At 38.8% G+C, this 27,230-nt stretch overlaps 1 protein-coding gene across 3 annotated transcripts in view; it reads left to right on the forward strand.

The window, feature by feature from the left end:
• Nucleotides 1–26,938, forward strand: part of Chi (LIM domain-binding protein 2 Chi) — a 38,238-nt gene extending 11,300 nt beyond the window's left edge. The window contains exons 2-8 of one of the 3 annotated variants that reach the window (XM_088269248.1): nt 13,372–13,465; nt 14,356–14,631; nt 15,508–15,705; nt 16,918–17,059; nt 21,081–21,202; nt 21,690–21,891; nt 24,869–26,938. In XM_088269248.1, coding sequence (XP_088125374.1) covers nt 13,372–13,465; nt 14,356–14,631; nt 15,508–15,705; nt 16,918–17,059; nt 21,081–21,202; nt 21,690–21,887 — 1,030 coding nt within the window. In that variant the 3' untranslated portion in view covers nt 21,888–21,891; nt 24,869–26,938. The remainder of the gene's footprint in view (nt 1–13,371; nt 13,466–14,355; nt 14,632–15,507; nt 15,706–16,917; nt 17,060–21,080; nt 21,203–21,689; nt 21,892–24,868) is intronic. The other 2 variants (XM_088269249.1, XM_088269250.1) reach the window with 2 other exon arrangements.
• The last annotated feature ends 292 nt before the right edge of the window (nt 26,939–27,230 follow it).

The raw sequence follows: 27,230 nt of genomic DNA on the forward strand, positions 1-27,230 counted from the left end.
TACTTATCATGTTATTTTTCGACACATTATTTCGTCGGCCTCTGTGATGTTATGGTAAGCGTGTTTAGCTACCGTGCTAGAGGTCCCGGGTTCGATTCCCAGAGGGGGTGAAAATAAATTTTAGTGATTTTACACTCTAATACATATTTCTTACGTATTACCCTGGACTGGTCCCTGAGGCGCAGGAGTGATCACCTTGCCTTCATATAAGTACCACTGCGTCAATACGATGCAGTGCCCTATGCACCATTGGGTGCGTATAAGGGTCAAAAGATTATTTTTAGGCATCTAAACATAGATGAAGAAGACCACCTTTTCCTCTTCAGGACTTCCACTTTATACTGGGTATAAAGTGGTTTGACTTGGTCAGGAATGACGATGTGAGGAGAAGAACTCAACAGCCCCTCATACATACAAATGTCATATACCATATGAATAAAATAAATTAAAACGTTTTTATTAACCTTCCCCTCCCGGTGATATGTATTTACTACAACTCCACTTTTCAAATGAGAATATCAATATAAAATATAATAGATACGGGCTCGGAATTTTAGTATTCCTCCGTGATATAATCATGTATCATAAAAATATTATAATATAAAGTTGTTCAATCGCAGAGACAAATAAATAATTTCTATATTATTTTTTGACATCTCATCAACGATGAAGAAGAATATGGAAGTCTGGGCATTTACGGGGCTGATGACCTTCATAGGGTGGTTTATGTATCACTTTACGCATGTGTAACACTCGCCAATTTTACCAATGATTGACAACCACAGTACTCAAGTTCTTGGAAGTTCTATATATATGATCCAATGTTGAATCATTGTACGAGAGTCACTAGAATTTCACTAGTGACATCTATTTGTGAAACGAAGAAGCTTTTCCCTTTTATTGTTTTTTTTTTTATTTTTCTGGGATGGTCGAAATTTTTAATATCGAACGTTACAAATAATGAATGCAAAAGTTTTATTTTACCGAGTCTTGTTGGGGCTTTGACACTACTCTACCACTTGAGTATGATATTGTTACGACTAGTTTCGGAAGATACAGATGCTGCCATCAACGGGTTTAAATGTAAAACTGGTTTATATTTCAACCAGTTATCTTTTTTCTTTAATCACCTTGACGGAATCATCTGTAGTTTCCGAAACTAGTTGTAACAATGTAACTAACTAACCATCATGCCGCTTTCTGCAGGGGTAGGCAGAGAGAATAGAACTCCATACCACTTTGCCTTTGCAAACATTCTTCGCCTCTCTCGCATTCGTGCATCCTTATTTGTCGATTGTTTCGACTCTTGAACCAGCCGCTTTCATGTATTTGACAGGCCTAATCGCGTCAAGTCTTCCTCTGCTTCTTTTCCCAAATAATTTCGCCTCATAAATTTGTTTTACCGTTCTTATCTCACTCATTGGTTTCACGTGTCCAAACCATCCCAACTCACCTTTATTAATTTTAACCAATAATTGTCATCTCGGCCTTGCGTTCTTTCCTTATTTCACCATTCGAACATCTATCATGCATGTTTTTGCCGCACATTCGTCTGAGGGATCGTATTTTGACTGCATTCAGTCTTCTTTGATCCAGCACGGCAGCCAAGCGTGCTGACCATCACGCTACGGAGGCGCACTAGGGAAGTGTGCTAGTTAGTGTGAAATCTCTCATATTTTTTATATATGTGTATCAAAAAAGTTCAGGGCCCTCCGAGTTGCATACCCGCACCTTATAAGCTGTGCTTTGGGTCGCTGTACAATCGGTGATAACAAATAAACCCGCGCGCCCCAGTTGCGACACCGCCGACCGATTCCACAATAAAACCACCGTCTCGCTCGCTCACGCTCTCGCCGGGCGCGCCTCCTCTCGCTTCCGCCGCGCTGTCGCTCCCTCTCTCTCTCTCCTATCCGCGCGTCCCTCTCCCGCGCACGTGTGCGAGGAGACACCGTCGACACCTCGCGCGGTCCGCACACCGCGCGCGGAGAGTGAAGGAGTCGTGTGTGGGGACCGCGCACTATGACGGCGCGCGGAGGAAATATTCGGAGCGGTGGAGACTCCACCGGTCGAGACTCGAACGGTTTTTAAAAATATTTGAATATTGGCGCGGTTTTATAGGGAACTAGAGCCTAGGAAACCAGAACTTTTATTGGAAACTAGAACTAGTTAGTTAGTTTGGACACTCCATTGGTCGAGAATCGAACGGTTTTTAAAAATATTTGAATATTGGCGCGGTTTTATAGGAAACTAGAGCCACATCTAAATTACTTAACTCCTGAATGTATGACTTTAAAAAAAAATTTTAACTACTACTACGACTATATATATATATATATTTTTTTAAAATTATAAACTACCTAACTTACTAACCATCACGCCGCTTCCCCGCAGGGGTAGGCAGAGAGAATAGAACGCCCCACCATTCTGTCTTTGCAAACATTCCTCGCCTCTTCCACGTTCATGCATCTCCTCATACACAACATCATAATTGGCATCAAGTATGCCAATTATTTATACTGCCAAAAAAATAATTGAAAAAAAATAGATGTAAAATAACTGTGAACAGACTGTACCATCACGCCGTTTCCCCGCAGGGGTAGGCAGAAAGGATGGAACGCCACACTTTTCTGTCCTGACTTACACTCCTCGCCTCCTTCACAGTCATACATGCCCTCCGATCACGCAGACTTTTGACACCACCAGATTTTATCTGATCGCGCCAAGTCTTTATCAGACGTCCTCGTTCTGTTTTCCCGGTCACATTCGCCACATATATTTTCTTAGTCATTCTCTCGCTATCCATTCGCTCCACATGTCCATACCACCGTAAAACACTCTTCCTTATCTTTTCAAATTTTCCTTGTTCTTACTCAAATAAATATTTCTTTTGCGTCTTAATCAAAACATCAGAGGGAAAAAGATGATGAAAAATTTTTAGCAAGGAAAAATCAAAAAAAATATTTACCTAAAGAAAAGTTCATCTTCGAGATACCAACATGACTTTCTTTCAAACCCTTGTCCGCACCCAATCGTCCATAGGGCACTGCATCATATAAACGCAGTGTTATGTTGATCGTTAACACATGAAGGATATGTAATATATTATTAGATTAAAACAAATATTTTTAGCTTTTCCACTTTATTTTTATTTGACCAGCGACCGGGTTTCGTCGTTACCGACATCATCAGACTGGTGAAAAAAAAGAAAGAAAAAAGAAATAAATAAAATAAAATAATGATATAATAATGATGCATGAATGTAGAAGAGGCAAAGAATGTTTGCAAAGACAGAGTGGTGTGGCGTTCGATTCTCTCTGCCTACCCCTGCGGGGAAGCGGCGTGATGGTTAGTTAGTTAGTTAGAAAAGCTAAAAATATTGGTTTTAATCTAATAATAAATTAAAAATGCAATTCCATCACGAAGTGTCAGTGGATAATATAAATCTATTATGAAGGATATGTGATTAGCCCTCCGCTTCAGGTACCAGTCCAGGGTAACATTGAATAAATATTACAGTGTAAAACCACTTATATTCCAATTTTCAGGTTATACAGTTTATCCAAAATTAAACGAAGTTATTGGATTGAATTCTACTTTTATATAAAAAAATATACAATGGTCTATATTGTGATGCGTTTCGTCTTATCAAGACATTATCATATTATTTTTTGACATCTCATCAAAGATGAAGAAGAATATGTAAGTCTGGGCATTTACGGGGCTGACGACCGTCATAGGCTGGCTTAAGTGATCACTTTACACACGTGTAACATTCACCAATTCTACCCATTATTGACAACCACACTACTCAAATTCTTGGAAGTTCTATATATATGAACCAATTTAGAAACCTTGTTCTTGGATCACTAGAACTTCACTAGAGACATCTATTGGTGAGATGTAAAGAAGCTTTTTACTAAGCAGAAACTCTTATATTAGTATGTGAGGTCCGAATCCTGGATTATAATCACACACATGAGAAACGCCAGAAAATACCATTTTCATTTTTATTATTTAAGCTTATAATTTGACCAGATAATTTATTTACAACATTTTGAGTGTGTCCAAATACTTGTTCACAAAATAACAATAATTTATTTATTTGTTATTTTGTGAACAAGTATTTGGACACACTCAAAATGTTGTAAACTTTATCATTATATATAAACATATCGTTTGGATATATTACCCAAAAAAAAATAATACACCCCCTCCCTGGGAATCGAACCCGGGACCTCCAGCACGGTAGCTAAACACGCTAACCATTACACTTGGGAGGCGGGTGTTTGAAAATTGGTGGGGTTTTATAGGAAACAAAAATGGAGGGTTTTCGTGAAACGAACTTTGTTTAAAACAGAATTTTGTCAGAATTTCTAAAATGATAAAGCTATAGGCATTTTTTTACACAATGGAGTTCTGGTTCCAACCCTTATGTATGGAAGCGAAGCATGGAGTTGGCAAAAGAAGGATGAAAGCAGACTGAATGCAGTCGAAATGCGATCCCTCAGACGAATGTGTGGCAAAACGATGTATGATAGATGTTCGAATGATGAAATAAGGAAAAAATGTAAGGCTGAGATAAGCATTATCGATAAAATTAAGAAAGGTGTGTTGAGATGGTCTGGACATGTGGAGCGTATGAGTGAAGAAAGAACGGTTAAACAAATTTATGGAGCGAATGTAGTTGGAAAAAGAAGCAGAGGACGACCGAGGAAAACTTGGCACAATCAGGTATGTCAAATACTTGAAAGCGGCCGGGTCAGGAGTCGTAATAATCGTCGGGTATGTATGAGGAGATGCATGAATGTAGAAGAGGCAAAGAATGTTTGCAAAGACAGAGTGGTGTGGCGTTCGATTCTCTCTGCCTACCCCTGCGGGGAAGCGGCGTGATGGTTAGTTAGTTAGTTAGTTCATTTTTTTATTGATTTTCAATTCATTCATGTCAGCCTTGCACCCTTTCCTTATATCACCATTGGAACATCTACCATACATGGTCTTTCCGCACTGAGAGATGGCATCCCGACTGCATCCAGTCTACTCTCATCCTTCCCAAACCATCCCAAGCCGCCTTCCTTAGTTTGCTGGATAGTGCTCATCTCAGCCTTGCACCCTTTCCTTATATCACCATTGGAACATCTACCAAACATGGTCTTGCCGCACTGAGAGATGGCATCCCGACTGCATCCAGTCTACTCTCATCCTTCCCAAACCATCCCAAGCCGCCTTCCTTAGTTTGCTGGATAGTGCTCATCTCAGCCTTGCACCCTTTCCTTATATCACCATTGGAACATCTACCATACATGGTCTTGCCGCACTGAGAGATGGCATCCCGACTGCATCCAGTCTACTCTCATCCTTCCCAAACCATCCCAAGCCGCCTTCCTTAGTTTGCTGGATAGTGCTCATCTCAGCCTTGCACCCTTTCCTTATATCACCATTGGAACATCTACCATACATGGTCTTGCCGCACTGAGAGATGGCATCCCGACTGCATCCAGTCTACTCTCATCCTTCCCAAACCATCCCAAGCCGCCTTCCTTAGTTTGCTGGATAGTGCTCATCTCAGCCTTGCACCCTTTCCTTATATCACCATTGGAACATCTACCATACATGGTCTTGCCGCACTGAGAGATGGCATCCCGACTGCATCCAGTCTACTCTCATCCTTCCCAAACCATCCCAAGCCGCCTTCCTTAGTTTGCTGGATAGTGCTCATCTCAGCCTTGCACCCTTTCCTTATATCACCATTGGAACATCTACCATACATGGGAGTATTTGAAATTTTTTGTCGTGAAAGGTTTTCCTCAAACTTCCTCTGCTTCTATTCCAACCACATTATTCGATTTATTTTACTATCTTTTCTTGTCTCATTCGATACGCATGCTCTCCTCGTTAATGCATCTCATGATATCAAAAAAATAATAGAAAATACTCCTTATTGGAGATAACATGTCGCTCACTCCTTTCAACAACGTCATATATCGAAAATCGTCCATTTTCAGTTGTGCATGTTTTCCGAATGCCCAGAAAATGTACTATATCCCAGCAAAAGCGGCATATTTTAAACTTAATATTTACCAGCTACAGGACAGAAAGTTTTGTTTTTGCATTTTGAAGAAAATGTATTGTTTGATTATTTTTTTAAATAAACTAAATATTTTTCAAAAGTAGAAAAAACCTTCAGGTTTTACCCAAGAAGATCTCGGCTGTCCAAATATAAAATACAGTAAGGGACATTTTTTTTGTAGTACATTTTTTTTTTGCATTTTTGGACTAAGTAGAGTCTACTTAGTCCATAAATGCAAAAAAAACGTTCTACAAAAAAATGTCCCTTACTGTGTTTTAAATTTGGACAGCCGATCTGTTGCATAGTAAAAAATGCAATAAGTGGCTTAATATTTATTTTTAATACATTTTATTATATTTTTAAATTTTAAAACGATCTCGTGAAAATTAAAGTTTTTTTTATTTATGACGTTCTTGAAAGGAGCGAGCGATATGTGGCGAATGTGAGCGAGAAAACGGAACGAGGACGACCGAAAAAGACTTGGCACGATCAGATCAATCAGAACCTAAAATCTGGCGCCAAAAGTCTGCGTAATCGGAGGGCATGTATGACTAGATGTATGGATGTGAAGCGGGTAAATATTAATTAAAAAATTTGCCGCTTTTGCTGGGATATAGTATATTTTCTGGGCATTCCGAATACATGCACATACTTTGATATACTTTGAGTCACTCTCTTGCCATCCATTCGCTCCACATGTCCATACCACCTTAGAACACTGCCTAATGTTTTCAATTATCTTCCAAGTTTTTCTTCGAAACAATCTCGAGTGGATAAAAATATTTTTTCAATCGGGCGTGAGGTTACGTCCGACGCTTAGCGCAGCCGGACGCTTAATGTATCCTATAAACTAACTAACTAACCATCACGCCGCTTCCCCGCAGGGGTAGGCAGAGAGAATAGAGCCCCACACCACTCTGTCTTTGCAAACATTCTTCGCCTCTTCCACGATCATGCATCTCCTCATGCATACCCGCCGATTGTTACGACTCGTAACCTGACCGCTTTCAAGTATTTGGCATACCTGATCGTGCCATGTTTTTCTCGGTCTTCCTCTGCTCCTTTTTCCAATAACATTCGCCTCATAAATTTGTTTTACCGTTCTTTCCTCACTCATTCGTTCCACATGTCCAAACCATCTCAACACACCTTTCTTAATTTTATGGATAATGCTTATCTCAGCTTTGCATTCCTTCCTTATTTCACTATTCGAACATCTAGGATACATCGTTTTGTCGCACATTCTTCTGAGAGATCGCATTGCTTTTAATGAATTCTCGTATTAATGAATTCTATTATTTCGAATAAGGCCTTAATGACAGTATGTACAGAATATTTTTTTTTAATGTACAGTATTTTCTCCGCTTAGGCTCGCAGAAATAGTACGAAATCGAAGTATTTTAGTTAAAAAAAAATAACAATTTTTTTTCTAAATATATATTTTTTAATTAAAAAATATATTTGGCTATAAAATTTGGAAGCCCGCCCTGTATTTTCATATTGTTTCCGTCTCCCTCTAACGCACGCGATTCGGTGCCGGTGAGCCCGTATAGCGCCGTCTCGCTCCGACTCGAGGCGCCCGCCGGGACGGACGTACTCGCGTGGCGCTTTCTCGCTCACACCCGCTGGGAGGATATGAGTGCGCCGTCCCGCTCGCACTAATGGGCCGCGGCAGATATAAGGATAGGCTACTCTTTTCTCAGCTCGATGGTGAACCAACGTCTGGTGGAGTTGCGCCGGATTTTTTGATAAAACAAAAAAATCATAGTAAAATATATATATATATTTTTATTCAAACTGCTTGTGTGGAACTTATTTATTTATTATATATAATCTCGCCATTAGCTCGCCAATGTACTTATTTCTTTTCTGTACATGGAATTTAAAAAAAAAATGTTTTACGAGGTAGCATTTTACGAAAATGGCGCTATAAAAATTTTCCTAATTATATTTTATTAATTGTTTCGGCATTTACATTGTGGGAAGACATGCTGATATTATTAAAGATAGTACTTGTTTTTTTACCACTTGAGTTTATTTTATGACGACTAGTTTCGGAAGCTAGGCTTCCATCTTCATCAGTTTACATTTAGACCTGAAGACGGAAGCTTTGCTTCCAAAACTAGTCGTCCCAAAAATAAACTCAAATGGTAAATAAAACAGAGACAAGCATTATCGATAAAATTAAGAAAGGTGTGTTTAGATGGTTTGGACATGTGGAACGAATGAGTGAGGGAAGAACGGTAAAACAAATTTATGAGGCGAATGTTAGCGGGAAAAGGAGCCGAGGAAGATCTAGAAAAACATGGTACGATATGGTGTGCCAAATACTTGAAAGTGGTCAGGTTAGGAGTCGTTACAATCGGCGGGTATGTATGAGGAGATGCATGAACGTGGAAGAGGCGAAGAATGTTTGCAAAGACAGGGTGGTGTGGCGTTCTATCCTCTCTGCCTATCCCTGCGGGGGAGCGGCGTGATGGTTAGTTGATTAGATAGTTTTTATATCCCTTTACAACATTTTGAGTGTGTCCAAATACTTGTTCTCAAGTCTGGATTATTTTAAATTACAGGAGTTATTTATCATATTATTTTTTCGACATCGTGTAAAAAAAATAGCCGTGTCTAAAGTGATCACTTAGACCAGCCTATGACTGTCGCAAGCCCCGTAAATGTCCGGAATCTCATATTCTTCTCTATCTTTGTTGGGATGTCAAAAAATAATTTATTTTTTACACTTATTTATTAAAACGTTGTTAGATAGATGTTCGAAGGACTGGTAAAGACTAATATTTACAACATTTTGATTTTATCAAAATTATCATCATTTTTATATCTTTTAATTATTATTTCCTAACCCAGTGGTGCATCTGGGCACTGCATCATATAAACGCAATGTTATCTTGATCGTTGTTAACACATGGAGAAAAATGTGATCAGCCCTCCGCTTCAGGCACCGGTCCTGGGTAATATTGAATACATATTACAGTGAAAAAAACACTTCTTTCTAGCGAGTGCTTTTGCCTGGAATTTTCACTCATGAATTACATGAAATCATAGTAACTTTAAACATAAAGAGTAAATCCACTCACAAGTAGGCATAGGCTATGAAACTTATAAAGTTGAAGCCTGAGTAGGGACATGATAAACGGTGTTGCATAAGCCCTAGCTAGATTTCAGAGTCACTTGGACGTTAGGTAATTTAAAAAAAATCACTTCTATTTATTTGACCCCCTCTAGAAATCGAACCCGGGACCTCCAGAACGGTAGCCTAGTGTACTGACCGTTACACTACGGAGGCGGACAAAATTAATATTTTATTCCAAAAAAATTGTGTTAGATTTAGCATTTAGTACACAAATTAAAATGGAGTTCTCTAAATTAAACGCCAAAGCTGTATCTATTCGCTATTAGGGCCGCGGGTAGGGGCGGCCGCCGAACTCGACGCGGCGCGCCGGCGGCGGGCCGAGGCCCCCCTATGTACCGGGGCGCACATAGCGGCCCCCATGTACACACGGCCCTATGTAGCGCGCTGCACCCGTGTAGTGGTGTGCGCCGGCCAGGGGCGCCGCAACGGAGGACATAAAATTAATTAATTAATTATTTTTTAAAATTAAATACACTCGGGCGTCGTATAATATGGTTGCATGGTTCCGCGAAAACCCGTGTTATACAAGGTTTGAAGTTCATTGAACACGGAGTCGGCAAAAGAAGGATGAAAGTAGGCTGAATGCAGTCGAAATGCGATCTCTCAGAAGAATGTGCGACAATACGATGTATGACAGATGTTCGAATATTGAAATAAGGAAGGAATGCAAAGCTGAGATAAGCATTATCGATAAAATTAAGAAAGGTGTGTTGAGATGGTTTGGAAATGTGGAACGAATGAGTGAGGAATGAACGGTAAAACAAATTTATGAGCGAATGTTATTGGAAAAAGGAGCAGAGGAAGACCGAGAAAAACATGGCACGATCAGGTATGCCAAATACTTGAAAGTGGTCAGGTTAGGAGTCGTAACAATCGGCGGGTATGTGTGAGGAGATGCATGAACGTGGAAGAGGCGAAGAATGTTTTTGATGAATGTTTTCAATAGCAAATATTTTATAAATAAAAATAAAAAAACATATCCATTATTGGAAGGTTGGCTACCCCCCGGTTCGCTATCATTACACCACCACACACACGCGCTCGGGTAAACTGTCTCGTACGTACGGCCGTGTGTACCGGCCGGCGCGCCGGTGTGCGTGTCGCCACGGGCCGCATCGGCGCGGGCGCGCGGAGGCCGGAGGATAGAGCGCCGCGCGCGTCAAGCGACGATCGAGGCGCCGCGTCAGCCGGCGATCGAGTCGCCGCGTCAGCCGGCGATCGGGGCGCCGCGTCAGCCGGCGATCGAGGCGCCGCGTCAATCAGCAAATCTCGGCAGATCTCTATGACCAGTCTAGTTCTAGTACGCTGTCTTGTAGGCCGGCTTAGCTATTCGCTGAATCCTTATCAACTGAGTGACCATTCGTTTTTTCTTCTTCTCTTTTATAATCGTTGGCTTTATTGCCGACATATATTTTTCATTCTAACCCTTATCTCCTCCCAATGGTGCACAGGGCATTAACGATCATGACAGCACTGCATTGTATTGACGCAGTGTTATCTTGATTGTTGCTTACACGATGGTAACACTCCTGCGCTCCAGGGACCAATCAAGGGTTTTATATATATTTATATAAATGTATATATATAATACGTATACATATATGTTATAATAAAACCCTTATCCGCACCCCAATGGTGCATAGGGCACTGCGTCATATAAACACATGCAGAGTGTTATCTTGATCGTTTACTCATGAAGGAAAGGTGATCAGCCCTCCGCTTCAGGTACCAGTCCAGGGAAATATCGAATAGATACAACAGTGAAAAAATCACTTATATTTATTTTACCCCCCTTGGGAATCGAACCCGGGACCAACAGAACGGTAGCCGAGCGCGCTGACCATTACACTACGGAGGCGGACGAAATTAATTAATTACGACGAATTAATAATACAAAATAATTTTTTTGATAAATGCGGAATGTACATTTTAGCACTTAGCGCCTCCTTCCCGGTAGGAGACGGTGTTTCTGTTATCGTCGACTGGACAATGGTGTTTTAGCCGTCCGAAGAGGCGGTCAAAACATTTCAACAAGTTGACAGGATGTCCGATTATAAATAAATAAATAAATGTATGATCTCAGTACGTTGTGAATTAGAGGTAAATTTCGTTTTACGCCGGCGTAAAAAAATCTGCGTATAATGAACACAAATATTATGGACGTTATAAGGTTAGGTGGCGTGTTAAAATTTGAAGAAAAACCCAACATGTTCGCTCACTCCTTTTAACGTCATATATAAAAAAAAAACTTGATTTTTCAGGAGATCGTTTTTAAATTTTAAAAATATAATACAATGTTTTAAAAATAAATATCAAGCCACTTATTGAACTTTTTACTGTGCAACAGATCTTTTTAGGTAAAACCTGAATGTTTTTTCTCCACTTGAAAAATATTTAGTGTATTTAAAAAAATAATTAAACAATACCTTTTCTTCCAAATGCAAAAACAACACTTTCTGCCCTGTAGCGGGTAAATATTAAGTTTTAAGTATGCCGCTTTTGCTGGGATATAGTACATTTTCTGGGCATTCCAAAAATATGCACAACTGAAAATTGACGATTTTTGATGTATGACATGGTCTATATATATATATATATATATATATATATATATATATATATATATATATATATATATATATATATATATATATATATATATATATATATATATATATATATATATATATATATATATATATATATATATATATATATATATATATATATATATATATATATATATATATATATATATATATATATATATATATATATATATATATATATATATATATATATATATATATATATATATATATATATATATATATATATATATATATATATATATATATATATATATATATATATATATATATATATATATATATATATATATATATATATATATATATATATATATATATATATATATATATATATATATATATATATATATATATATATATATATATATATATATATATATATATATATATATATATATATATATATATATATATATATATATATATATATATATATATATATATATATATATATATATATATATATATATATATATATATATATATATATATATATATATATATATATATATATATATATATATATATATATATATATATATATATATATATATATATATATATATATATATATATATATATATATATATATATATATATATATATATATATATATATATATATATATATATATATATATATATATATATATATATATATATATATATATATATATATATATATATATATATATATATATATATATATATATATATATATATATATATATATATTGTATTTTAACCAATAAAGTTTAAATTCGTTTACAAAAGATCTCTTGATATAATTTATGAATTTTTCAAATAAATGCCAATTCACTAGTTCGTCAGCACGAATTTAAATACTCACCTTTAAAAAAAGCATTCCATCAGAATATCATGCTTCCTTCTGATTGTCACACACTGCCCTCGGAATGTCTTACCTGACCCTCAGAATATAACACCCTACCCTCAATGTCATGCCCGACTTTCAGTATGTCATATCCGACCTTCAAAATGTCATACCTGACTCTCAGAAAGTAATATCCGACCCTCAGAATGTCATACCTCTAACCCTTAGAATCTAACATACTACCCTCAATGTCATACCCGACTTTCAGAATGTCATATCCGACCCTTAAAATGTAACATCTTACCCTCAATGTCATACCGACTTTCAGAATGTCATATCCGACCCTCAGAATGTCATACCTGACCCTCAGAATGTGACATCTTACCCTTAATGTCATATCCGACTTTCAGAATGTCATATTTGCCCCTCAGAATGTCACACCTAACCCTCAGAATATAACATACTACCCTCAATGTCGTATCCGACTTTCAGAATGTCATATCCGATCTTTAAAATGTCATACCTAACCCTCAGAATATCACACCCAACTCCTGAATATCACACCTGACCCCAGAACGTCACCCATTTAGTCCCAATCCTACACTGCTCCCGGTCTCATCCTGTTCTCGTCCCATCTCGATGACGTGATCCTCCCTGATATCTTCCCCGCCAGCCACCGACGGCTCGCTGATGGCTGCTTGCTATTGCTCCTACAGATCTGTTCCTGTCCCCAGGCGACACACGCCCTACTTCGGCCAGCCGGACTACCGGGTCTACGAGCTGAACAAGAGACTGCAGCAGAGGACAGAGGTAAGAGCGTCATTCATTCACTCTATCATATTGTATTATACTTGGTCCTATCCGAGGCAGTGCAGCCTTGTGCAAGGATAGCGTTTCATGCATTAGGGTAAATGGCTCATTTCCATCCCGGTTTGGCATCTCTCAGGGTGTTAAACAGGGATGTGTAATGTCACCATGGCTGTTCAACCACTTAATGCATTCCAACGAGCAGGGTTCACGTAGTGTGAACAGTAAACTTATCCAAGGCATTGCAGCTTTGTACGGGGATAGCACTGCATGCATTAGGGTAAACTAATGGTTCATTACAATCTCGGTTTGGCATCTCTAAGGGTGTTAAACAGGGCTGTGTAATGTCACCATGACTGTTTAATGTCTAAGCTTCTTAACTCGCGCCCAGACATAAAAAATATTCCCTGATTACATCCGAGAATATGGGCGCAGGTCTGATAACCAATCAAGTTTAAAATGCATCAATTCGATGCAGTGCCCTATGCACCTCTATTTTGCGAGCAGGGCCCACGAGAGACTATTCTCTTACCCATACTATTCATCTCAACAGAGATAAAGGGAATTTGAATGTTTGGGCATTTCCAGGGCTTACGACCTGTCACTGACTGTGGCAACCGATCACTTTATGCATTGTGTCAGGTGATGTGGCATAGCCAGGTGGATGCTAGGCTGCGAAACTGGCGTCGCGGGTTCAATTCCCGGCATTTTCAAAATAAATTTAAGAAAGATTTATTTTCATTTGGTCCGGGTGGTTGTGATGTATTTTTCGCATCTGCTATTCCCTCTTCTCACTATCCTACCCGGCTCTGAAAGTGGGGGCTTTGCGAGTTATCCCTCTCCGCCCGTTGAGGATCCGTCTGGCGCGCCTAATCAGTCGTCGTACGTTGCAGGAGTCGGACAACCTGTGGTGGGACGCGTTTGCGACGGAGTTCTTCGAGGACGACGCGACGCTCACGCTGACCTTCTGCCTGGAGGACGGCCCCAAGCGTTACACCATCGGGCGCACGCTCATCCCGCGCTACTTCCGCTCCATCTTCGAGGGCGGCGTCACGGAGCTCTACTACACCATGAAGCACCCCAAGGAGTCCTTCCACAACACCAGCATCACGCTGGACTGCGACCAGTGCACCATGGTCACGCACCACGGCAAGCCCATGTTCACCAAGGTCTGTCTCTCTTCCCGTCTCAAACTGCGACTAGTCATGCCCTCTCCCCTTCTCAATCTGTGACTAGTCATGTCCTCTCTCCTTCTCAAGCTGTGACTGGCGGTGTTCACCGAGGTCTGTCTCTCTCCCTCTCTCTCTTTCTCTCTATCCCTTCTCAAACTGTGACTTAGTCACGTTCACCGAGGTCTGTCTCTCTCTCTCTCTCTCCCGTCTCAAACTGCGACTAGTCATGCCCTCTCCCCTTCTCAAGCTCCGACTAGTCATGTCCTATCTCCTTCTCAAGCTGTGACCGGTTGTGGTAACCGAGGTCTGTTTCTCTCCCCGTCTCAAGCTTTGGCCAGTCATGTCCTCTCTCCTACTCAAGCTGTGACTAGTCATGTCCACTCTCTTTCTCAAACTGTGACTAGTCATGTTCACCGAAGTCTATCTCTCTCCCCTTCTCAGGCTGTGACTGGCAGTGTTCACTGAGGTCTGTGTCTCTCCCCTTCTTGAACTGAATATACACCATGGTCCCGGGTTCAATTCCCAGGACGGCATTTTCAAACATCGTATACGGTTTCATTAATTGTTTCGGCAGTCACTTTGTGGTAAAATCTATCCATTTTGAGTATTTTGAGATGTCAAAAATACCACTATTTCTTAAAATCTACTGTCTACTCACCGTATATGGTGTTTGAAAATGATGCGGAACACATGGAAACACTTGTCACAGTAGATTTTAAGAAATAGTGGGATTTACTATGTAAAATTTAAAATCTTGCAAAATCCCACAAATCGACTGACAAATCAATCGATGAAAAAATATTCAATTATGTCAAAAAAAATTGGGCCTCTCGCGACCTGCCTCCCTGACCTCTCGGTATGCGCGGCTTGCAGGTGTGCACGGAGGGCCGGCTGATCCTGGAGTTCACGTTCGACGACCTGATGCGGGTCAAGTCGTGGCACCTGGCGGTCCGCACGCACCGCGAGCTCATCCCGCGCTCCGTGGTCGGGCCGGACCACGCCGTGCTGGACCAGCTCGCCAAGAACATCACCCGCCAGGGCATCACCAACTCCACGCTCAACTACCTCAGGGTGAGTGCCCGCCCCGACCCGGCCCTGCGTTGGGCGCCGACAATAGCAGGGCCGGTTGGGAGATGCATTTATTGTTTTTTTTTTTTTAAATGTTTAACACATTGTCGTCGGGACACGGCGTTTGCCGTTTTTCGCGGACTGTCAATCAACTGCGAGACATGGCGAATGCCGCTTATGTCGACTGTCAGTTTTTGGCGGGAAATGGCAATATACGGGTTTGTTATCAGCGTGAAATAAAACGCCTTGAAAGGTAATTTGCTACCTAGGTGCTAGGCGATAGTCTGTCCACGTTATTTGAGATGCCTTGTCCGAATTGGCTAGTGTGCCGCTTGTAAAGGCGTCGCCAGAAATCTAGAGTTTTTATGCGATCTCAATCTCCAGTTTAGTTTGAGTCATTTCACATATTGGACTATTTTTCATACCGCTCGCACTGTTTTGTTTACTGTTTGGTATTTTATTATTTTTAATTAGTATTGTATAGGGAATGATACCTCGGAGGGGAAGACTATTTTTTTGAGTTTACAATGCTTCTAAAATTGTGAAATACGGAATACTTAATTAAAAATTATGATTATAATTTATTTTTGATGATCAAATTCTTAGAAAATTTCAATCAAAAATATATTTTGGTTTAGAAATTGTGTCAATTATAAGAATTCGAACCTTCTTGCACACCCCAATGGTGCATAGGGCACTGCACCATATAAACGCAGTGTTATCTTAATCTTTAACACACGAAGGAAAGGTGATCAGCCCTCCGCTTCAGGTACCAGTCCAGGGTAATATTGAATAAATAGTAGAGTGAAAAAATCACTTATATTTATTAGACCCCTCTCTGAGAATCGAACCCGGGACCTCCAGAACGGTAGACGAGCGCGCTGACCATTACACTACGGAGGCGGACAATAACACCCACTCCAATTTTAAGAATGCGAAATATTTTTGCGCTAATCGCGAAAAACATCCGCCATAGGCTAGAGTCTATTGTTCGAAGCGCCCGACTACAATGTGTTTATACGGTTACATAAGTTTTTTCAATGATTTTAATTAATTTTCTAAATATTTCCACTTACAATTTTAACCCTTGGCACTCGAATACCGCCTAGAGGCGGCATGCTGCTCGAGTGCCACTTCCATCGCTCTTTGCTTGTCCCACATTCACCCGCGCGTAGTGGTTTGGGATCCGCACTAATGTGACGTTGTGTTTTCCAGCTATGCGTAATCCTGGAGCCGATGCAGGAGCTGATGTCGCGGCACAAGGCGTACGCGCTGTCGCCGCGGGACTGCCTGAAGACCACGCTCTTCCAGAAGTGGCAGCGGATGGTCGCGCCGCCAGGTAACGCCGCCGCCACCAGTACGTGCGCCTGACGGGATCTGTACACCTCTAGGGGCCGGGCGGACTGCGGTCGAGTCGAGGAGACTGGATGAATGTTCCGAGTGGGAGGGACTGGGTGTACTTGCGATCGAGTCGAGGAGACTGGATAAATGCCCTGAGTGGGAGGGACAATCGAGTCAACGAGACTGGATGAACGTTCTAACTGAATGGGAGGGACTGGGTGGATGTTGCGATTGAGTGGAAGTGACTGGGTGAACGTTGTGATTGAATCGGAGACACCAGGCGTAAATTGTAACTGAGTAGGAGAGACTGTACTTGTGATTGAGTCAAAGATACTGGATAAATGTTGCGACTGAGTGGGTGTGACTGGGTATATGCTGCGACTGGAAGTGACCAGATGAATGTTGCAATTGAGCGGGAGAGACTTGGTGAATAGTGTAACAGGTAACTAGGTTGCCTCCAACACCTTACTTACCTTTGTAGGGAATGTATGTTATGATTGAGTGGGAGAGATTGGATGTGTTTTGTAATGGAACACGACAGACTTGGCATATGTTGCAATAAATAGAGTGGGTGTTACTGGGTGTATGTTATGATTGAGTCGCAGAAACTGGGTTAATGTTGCGAGTGAGTGAGAGAGATTGGATGTGTGTTGCAATTGAGCAGGAGAGACGGATGTATGTGACAACTGAGCGGGATATACCGAGTGTATGTTGCGATTGAGTCGCAGAGACTGGGTTAATGTTGCGAACGAGTAGGAGAGATTGAATGTGTGTTGCAATTGAGCCTCAGAGACTGGATGTATGTTGCAACTGAGCGGGAGATACTGGGCGCAAGTTGCGATTGAGTGGTAGACACTGGCTGTATGCTGCTATCGAGTAGGAAAGACTGGATGTATGTTGCAACTGAGCGGGAGATACTGGGCGCAAGTTGCGATTGAGTGGTAGAGACTGGGCGTATGCTGCTATCGAGTAGGAAAGACTGGATGTATGTTGCAACTGGGCGCAAGTTGCAATTGAGTTGTATAGACTGGCAGTATGCTACGATCGAGTGAGAGAGGCTGGGTGTATGTGACAATAGAAAAAGAGAGACTGGTTCCAAGGATGAGAGATTCTATGAGGGAGTTCGCTGGAAAGAGACGGAGCGTAAATGCGAGTGGTAGTGGGCTGTAGATAGAGTAGAGTAGCGCTAACACAGTACGTACTATGGCATGCGTAACCTATCTTTACCCGCACTCTCGTTAATATCCAGAATGCACAGGGCGGGGCAATATTTATCACCCCATCAGAAGATGTCGTAATTTTTGCAAACGGCGTCGTACGTCAGTCATATTTGACATTTGTGAACTAGACAGCTGCAGTATGACATTTTCCGATAGGATGATTCATTTTGCACCACTTTGTACTTGGTCAATAATACCCGTCATTGCTTTAAATAATCGTTTATTGCAACAACGCCATCTGTGTGAAAAATTTATACATTTTTGACATCTCAACATAGACGAAGAAGAATATGGAATTTTTAATAAATGTTTTACTTAGTAAATACCACTATTTCTCAAAATCTACTGTGACACGTGTTTCGATGCATTCCGCATCGTTTTCAAACACATGCGGTGTTTGAAAATGATGCGGAATGCATCGAAACACGTGTCACAGTAGATTTTGAGAAATAGTGGTATTTACTAAGTAAAACATTTATTAAAAATGGATAGATTTTACCACAAAGTGACTGCCGAATCAAGTCTGTAGAGGTATTTACAGGGCTTGTGACCCGTCGTAGGCAGGTTATTGATCCACATTTGCATTTTATTGCATATTGCATTATACCCATGCTTGACGACCACACTAGTGAAATTTTTGGAAATCGTAAATATATCCCTTTTTTCTTGACATAGATGAAGAAGAATATGGAAGTCTGTAGAGGTATTTACAGGGCTTACGACCTGTCGTACGCTGGTATTACGCATGTGCAATATTCACCATTATACCCATGATTGACGACCACACTACTGAAACTTTTGAATCTCCCAAAAAATGTTTTTTTTTTAAATCTTAACATAGATGACGAAGAATATGGATGTTTGGGTATTTGCAGGGCTTACGACATGTCGTATGGTCTGTGATCTTTTCACCAATTTCTACCCGTGATTGACGACCACACTACTCAAATTTTGAAAAGAATGTCATAAATCAAGAATGATTTTTCAGGAGAACGTTTTTAAAGTTTAAAAATATAATACAATGTATTAAAAATAAATATCAAGCCACTGATTGAACTTTTTACTGTGCAACAGATCTTTTTAGGTAAAACCTGAAGGTTTTTTCTCCATTTGAAAAATATTTAGTGTATTTAAAAAAATAATTAAACAATACATTTTCTTCAAAATGCAATAACAACACTTTCTGCCCTGTAGCGGGTAAATATTAAGTTTAAAATATGCCGCTTTTGCTGGGATATAGTACATTTTCTGGGCGTTCCGAAAACATGCACAGCTGAAAATTGACGATTTTTGATTTATGACATTCTAGAAAGGAGTGAGCGATATATGATCCATCTCATGAAGTTCACAATAGCCGTCTGTGATTGGATTTAGAAAGCTTTTATTTAGCAGTGACGCTTTTATTTGTATCGAAGATTCGAACCCGGATTATTTTATTTATTTTTTACCTCCGGTGCGGTGGCCTAGCGCGCTAACCACCGCACCATGGAGCCGGACAAAATCTTAGAAAGTCGAAAAAGAAAAATAATAGCTAGCTAGCTAGCTAGCTAACTATCTAACCATCACTCCGCTTCCCCGCAGGGGTAGGCAGAGAGAATAGGGCGCCACACCACTCTGTCCTTGCAAACATTCTTCGCCTCTTCCACGTTCATGCATCTCCTCATACATACCCGCCGATTGTTACGACTCCTAACCTGACCGCTTTCAAGTATTTGGCATACCTGATTGTGCCATGTTTTTCTCGGTCTTCCTCTGCTTCTTTTCCCACTAACATTCGCCTCAAAAATAATAGGATTATCAATTTTCGAATACTTTTTAAATATTAGAAGATTTTTACTTGGATGTTCAGATATCGCGCACTCCTTTCAAGAACGTCATAAATCAAAATACTTGATTTTTCAGGAGAACGTTTTTAAAGTTTAAAAATATAATACAATGTATTAAAAATAAATATCAAGCCACTTTTTGAACTTTTTACTGTGCAACAGATCTTTTTAGGTAAAACCTGAAGGTTTTTTCTCTATTAAAAATTATTAAACAATACCTTTTCTTCAAAATGCAAAAACAACACTTTCTGCCCTGTAGCGGGTAAATATTAAGTTAAAAATATGCCACTTTTGCTGGGATATAGTACATTTTCTGGGCATTCCGAAAACACGCACAACTGAAAATTGACGATTTTCGATTTATCACGTTCTTGAAAGGAGTGAGCGATATTTGCTTTAAGGTTATCACGTAGTGTTGTCTAAATCAAAGTAGCGTATAAAAAAATGTTCTCCGAATTTATAAAATGAAAATGATATTTTCTGGCGTTTCTCGTGTATGTGATTATAATCCAGGAATCGGACCTCACATACTGACATAAGGGTGTCCGCTCAGTAAAAAGCTGTTTTTCGTCTCACCAATAGATGTCTCTAGTGAAGTTCTAGTGATTCAATAACAATGTTTCTGAATTGGATCATACATATGGAACTTCCAAGAATTTCAATAGTGTGGTTGTCAATAATGGGTAGAATTGGTGAATGTTACACAAACGTAAAGTGATCACTTAAACCAGCCTATGACGGTCGTCAGCCCCGTAAATGCTCAGACTTCCATATTCTTCTTCATCTGTGATGAGATGTCAAAAAATAATATTGCAATATGTTCTCAACATTTCTGTGATATTCTCTTGTATTGTATTAAGAGTTTATGCAAAGTTCTCAAGATTCACGCAACGTTCTCTCTATTCACGAAATGTCCTCAAAATTCACGCAATGTTCTCAAGATTCACGCAATGTTCTCAAGATTCACGCAATGTTCTCCGAATTTTCACAGAATCCCAGAGGCCCGCGAATAAGCGGAGAAAACGGAAGGGCTCCAACAGCGGCGCCAACAATGTCCCTCCCGTGCCCAGCAAGAAGAGATCGCCCGGTCCCAACTTCTCGCTAGCGTCGCAGGTAACCTCCAGACGCCAAATTATCATTATTTATCCGACGAGTGGTCCAGCGTATGAATGAACACTCTGGACTAATTCAAATGCATTGAAATTGGCATAGGGATTTCCTAACCTCGGTTTGACAGGCGCCGCGGCGTAATTGGGTAGACGCCCGACTGCGAAACTGGCGTCGCGGGTTCAATTCCCGCCGATTCCAAAATGAATTCGGGAAAGATTTATTTTCAGTCGCTCTGGGTATTTGTGATTTCGATGTTTAAGACATTTAAAACCCCGATGATGACAAGGTCCTTGTCGAAACCGGTAGGTTAAAAAGTGTACTAATAATAAAAAAGTGGTTTAAGTTTATAAAATGTGCCACAAAGTATCTGCGGAAAACATTGAAGAAACTTATCATGAGTTGTCCCTTCGTTGATCCGGAGTTATTTGTTGATCCGGAGTTGTTTGTTGATCCGGAGTTGTTTGTTGATCAGGAGTTGTTTGTTGATCAGGACGTGATGGTGGTCGGCGAGCCGTCCCTGATGGGCGGGGAGTTCGGGGACGAGGACGAGCGGCTCATCACGCGGCTGGAGAACACGCAGTACGACGGGGGCGACCACCCCGCCTACGGGGAGCCCACCTGGGGCGCCGCCGCCGGCCCGGGGGGGCCCGCCGCCGCCGCCGACGCCAAGGGCAAGAGCCCCCACTAGCCAGGTGATGCCCCAAACAGTGGCGGAGACGTTGGAACGTCACGCCTCCTCTGTGCCCATGATCTCCCGATACTTTTTCTAACCGTTATCCGCACTCTATGGTGCATAGGTCACTGCATCGTATTGAAGCAGTGTTGTTATCTTGATCGTTAAATGCACAAAGGAAAGGTTTTCAAAGGTAGAATTCCCTTATTGACCATCACAGAGACAGACATTGAAACGTCACACTTCCTGCATGTTCATGTTCTCCCGATACTAATTTTAGCCGTTATCCGCATAACGTCAGGTGCACAGGGCACTGTATAGAAGCAGTGTTGTTATCTTGATCGTTAAATACACAATGGAAAGGTTTTCAAAGGTAGAATTCCCTTACTGACCGTCGCAGAGACAGACATTGCAACATCACACTTCTTGCACGTTCATGATCTCCCGATACCTTTTCTAACCGTTATCCGCACTCTATGGGTGCATAGGTCACTGCATCGTATGGAAGCAGTGTTGTCTTGATCGTTAAATACACTTTTGTAACTGCAGACAGACAGTTGATAGATTCCCCCCAACAGTCCTTGACTGCCCGTCACAGAGACAGACGTTGGAACGTCACAGCTCCTGTATGCTCATTATCTCCCGATACTTTTTCTAGCAAGGGCTAGATCGTGAGCACAGATAAGGATCAGCATCCCGTGGTGCATAGGGCACTGCATCGCGGTATGATGGATAATCCTGAAATTATCCAGAGCATTGGTCTGTATGTTCCCGATAGTTACCTAAGACAGCGTCAGCATAGATTGTTTCACATTCCTATACACAGGACCAACCTGGCGATGGTTATGCCTGTAGGAAGAGCTACCGCTATGTTGAACAATATCACATTGGATATTGATCTGTTCCATGTGTCCGAAGGAGTTTTCCGAAGCGAGATTCTTCTACACATTTAACAAGAGTCTTCTTGCGTAATTTTTAATTAGTTTTTTTAATGTATACGCCTTAAATTTTTGTTTGTAATGTATATATTAATTATTGAATAAATTGAATTGAATCGCATAGAAGCAGTGTTATCTTGATCGTTAAATACACAAATGAAAGGTTTCACAAATATAATATGATTACAAGTACAAAAAATATATATATATTTATTTATTGATTTGGCGTTTAATTTGTAGAACTCCATTTTAATTTATGTATTAATTTTAAATCAAACACAGATTTTTTGAGTCTACTAAGTTGTATTTTATTAACAAAAAACACAAAAAAAAATTATATTGTGACCATTGTTTCGCCTTGTTAGGGCATTATCAAACGAATGTCACAATATAATTTTTTAAGGTGTTTTTTGTTAATAAAATACAACTTAGTAGACTCAAAAAATCTGTGTTTGATTTAAAATTAATACATAAAACAAAAAATATATTATATTTATGCGGAAAAAGATCACCCAAAGGCATGGCCCGTGTGCGGGTATACATTTATATCATCTTAGGTGCTTATAAAGGGTGCTGAAAAGAATACAATGGATATTGTCAGAAATAAAATTAGATTAAAAATGCTAATATAATTTATTTTTTTTGACATCTCATCAAAGATGAAGAAGAATATGGAAGTCTGGGCATTTACGGGGCTGACGACCGTCATAACTGGTTTAAGTGATCACTTTACACACGTGTAACATTCACCAATTCTACCCATTATTGACAACCACACTACTCAAATTCTCGGAAGTTCTGTATATGTATATGAACCAATTTAGAAACCTTGTTCTTGAATCACTAGAACTTCACTGGAGACATCTATTGGTGAGATGTAAAGAAGCTTTTTACTAAGCAGAAACTCTTATATTAGTATGTGAGGTCCGAATCCTGGATTATAATCACACACATGAGAAACACCAGAAAATACCATTTTCTTTTTCATTATTTAAGCTTATAATTTGACCAGACAATTTATTTACAACATTTTGAGTGTGTCCAAATACTTCATCAAAGATGAAGAAGAATATTGAAGAATATTCTTCCATATTCTTCTTCATCTTTGACGAGATGTCAAAAAATAATATGAAAATAACTCCTGTAATCGGAGATAATGCAGATTTTGTGAACAAGTATTTGGACACACTCAAAATGTTGCGCTAATATAAACTAAAAATATTTCATTTTAACAGAAAACAAATAATCAAAAAGATGAAAATGAAAAAAAGTTATATGAACTATATGAACTATATGAGTTATATGTTTAACCTTTTAACCGCGTTACCTTTGTACCTGAGAGACGCCCGTACGCGGCGGTATTTCACCGTTTTTAAAATGATTACTTTTATCATGTATTTAGTTAAGAAACCATTTATTTTCCTAAACAAAAACTTTCAATGGGATTCATTGTGCCTTTTGGTACTCTATAATACACTTGTGTCACATTATTCTTGAAATATATCGTAATATAAACAAATAAGATCGTAACATAAATAAATCAAAGCACGCAACTTGCGTCACTCTTACCCACTGGCGATGCGTAGCGTCGAGAGTGAGACAGATATAGGGCGTGATTATGGCGCGGACTAATTACCGACCTCGAGAAAAATCAGGGATCTGTTCTTTTATTTATCCTTGTGATGTTACAAATTATTAGTCAGATATTTCAACAGATGTCATAAGGCCGAGGATCGACGTATTATTTTATCCAAAGTTCCACACCAGGAAAAAATCCCTCCAAGTTGAACTGAGGTTCGAAACTTGGAGTAAAGTGAAAACACAAACGCTTATGTCAGCCGCGTATGGGGCATGTCTTGTTAAAACACATACGCTTATGCGAGCCGCGTGGATCCGGTTAAATTGTTTATTAAAAAAACGTCTAATTTAACTTCTTCTTTTAAACATATAACTCATATTTGCTAACTACAGTCTTTATGGAATTGGACTGTGGCCAATGTCTGTACATGACGCATGCTAAAATTTAACAACAGACTAACGTCTCTTGGTTTTTTCCAGATGGGGAACACGTTTCAACACGTGGGGAATTCAACGGCGGCACTGCGTGCGGGGCGATACACGCCTTCGGCTTCGTAAGACCGCGTCTAGGTTCAAATTTGGCCGAGCCAATCTCGTGAGACGGCCGAGTTTTAGTGAAATGGACGGGCCGTGTTCCGGGGCCAGAGTGTTACGAACTAATATATTGTATATGAAGAATTTTAATATAAATTGAAAGTTGACGGAGTCTAAAAACAAATTGAAAGTTGGCAAAGTCCTAGGATGAATTGAAAGTTGACAAAGTCTAAAATCAAATTGAAAGTTGACCGAGTCCTAAAGCAAACGAATTGAAAGTTTACGGAGTTTTAAATCGAATTGAAAGTTGACGGAGTTTTAAAACAAATTGAAAGTTGACGGAGTTTTAAATCGTATTGAAAGTTGACGGAGTTATAAAACAAATTGAAAGTTGACGGTGTCTTAAGACAAATTGAGAGTTGACGTGGAATTTTTAAGGAACGCTTGCATAAGTGAATTCATCAGTATTTTTTTCTGACATTTTTTTATTATTGTGATTTTCGAATCGGAGTGAAATGTACTCTTTAGTGAATTGACAGTTGAAGATATATGTATAATAGAGACAGGAAAGGTGTTGCGCACCTTTGGTTTTATCCTAAATATTATATTATATTAAATATTTAAGTTTTAATGGTGGAATCATAATTATAAATTTCGGGACACCTGTTCGTATGTTTTTTTTTGTTTATTTATATTTATTTTTTAAAATGCATTTTCTTGTATATTTTTTTTCTTTGCTGGGAAACTTCTAAAGTCTGAATCTTTAAGTACTGAAATCATCATTTTATATTAAAATATAATTTTTAATAAATATAAATCTATATGTAGTAAAATTTTAAAATGTATGTATGTGAAATTTATTTAATTTATTCTAGCCTTATTTTGATATTTCTTTGCAATATGTGTGGAATTTTACGTGTTTACAAGTTTTGTGATATTTTTACCCTTTTGATTGCATACGAAAAGGCATATTACACAATGTGAAAATGTTACATTTTCGTCATTTCAACATGTTACCTGTTGTAAAAATGTCGTATTTTAATGAAGCCAACACGTTACACAATGTGAAAATGTTACATTTTCATAATTTCACCATGTTACACCATGTGAAAATGACACATTTTCATGATTCCAACATGTTACACAATGTGAAAATGTTACATTTTCGTCATTTCAACATGTTACCTGTTGTAAAAATGTTGTATTTTAATGAAGCCAACATGTTACACGATGTGAAAATGTTACATTTTCATAATTTCACCATGTTACACAATGTGAAAATGTTATATTTTCATAATTTCACCATGTTACACCATGTGAAAATGACACATTTTCATGATTCCAACATGTTACACCATGTGAAAATGTTACATTGTCATGATGTCAATATTTACATGATGTGAAAATGTTACATTTTCATGATTCACATATATTATGTGAGATAAAAATATAACCTTTCATGATTTTAAGCATGTTATGCAATGTGAAAATATTACATTATCATTATTCAAACATTTTACACAATGTGAAAATGTTTCATTTTCATGATATCAACATGTTACATGATGTGCATATGTAACATTTTCATAATTTCAACATAACACCATGTGAAAATGTTACATTTTCATTATTTTTATATATCACGTGACGTAAAAGTGTTACCTTTCATGATTTTAACACATTACACGACGTGAAAATGTTACATTTTCATGATATCAACATGTTACACGATGTGCATATGTAACATTTTCATAATTTCAACATAACACCATGTGAAAATGTTACATTTTCATGATTTTTATATATTACGTGACGTAAAAGTGTTACCTTTCATGATTTGAACACATTACACGACGTGAAAATGTTACATTTTCATGATATGTTGTTGCGAAAAATTTATTTTTTCGTGTTGTTAAATTTTACATTTTCGCACAGTGTAATGTATGATATTTTCACGACTTTTAAGACAGGCTTTTCATTTAATATCTTCAATAATTTTTATTATATATATATATATATATATATATATATATATATATATATATATATATATATATATATATATATATATATATATATATATATATATATATATATATATATATATATACTTTTTTTTTAAACCTCATATGTATAAATTGTAAATACATCTGAAAAATTATAAAATAAATAAATAATTTTATAAAATATGAAAATTTAAGGATTCTGACTTTGCTGAGTTTCCCTACCATAATTGACATTCATTGTATTAATAAATGAAGCGTGTACTTTCAAAATCCGCCACCTCCGCTTCCAAATGAACTTCAAT

This window comes from Brachycentrus maculatus, unplaced genomic scaffold (assembly GCF_059751285.1).
Source record: "Brachycentrus maculatus isolate JH-2025_06_01 unplaced genomic scaffold, ASM5975128v1 h1tg000342l, whole genome shotgun sequence".
NCBI lineage: Eukaryota > Metazoa > Arthropoda > Insecta > Trichoptera > Brachycentridae > Brachycentrus > Brachycentrus maculatus.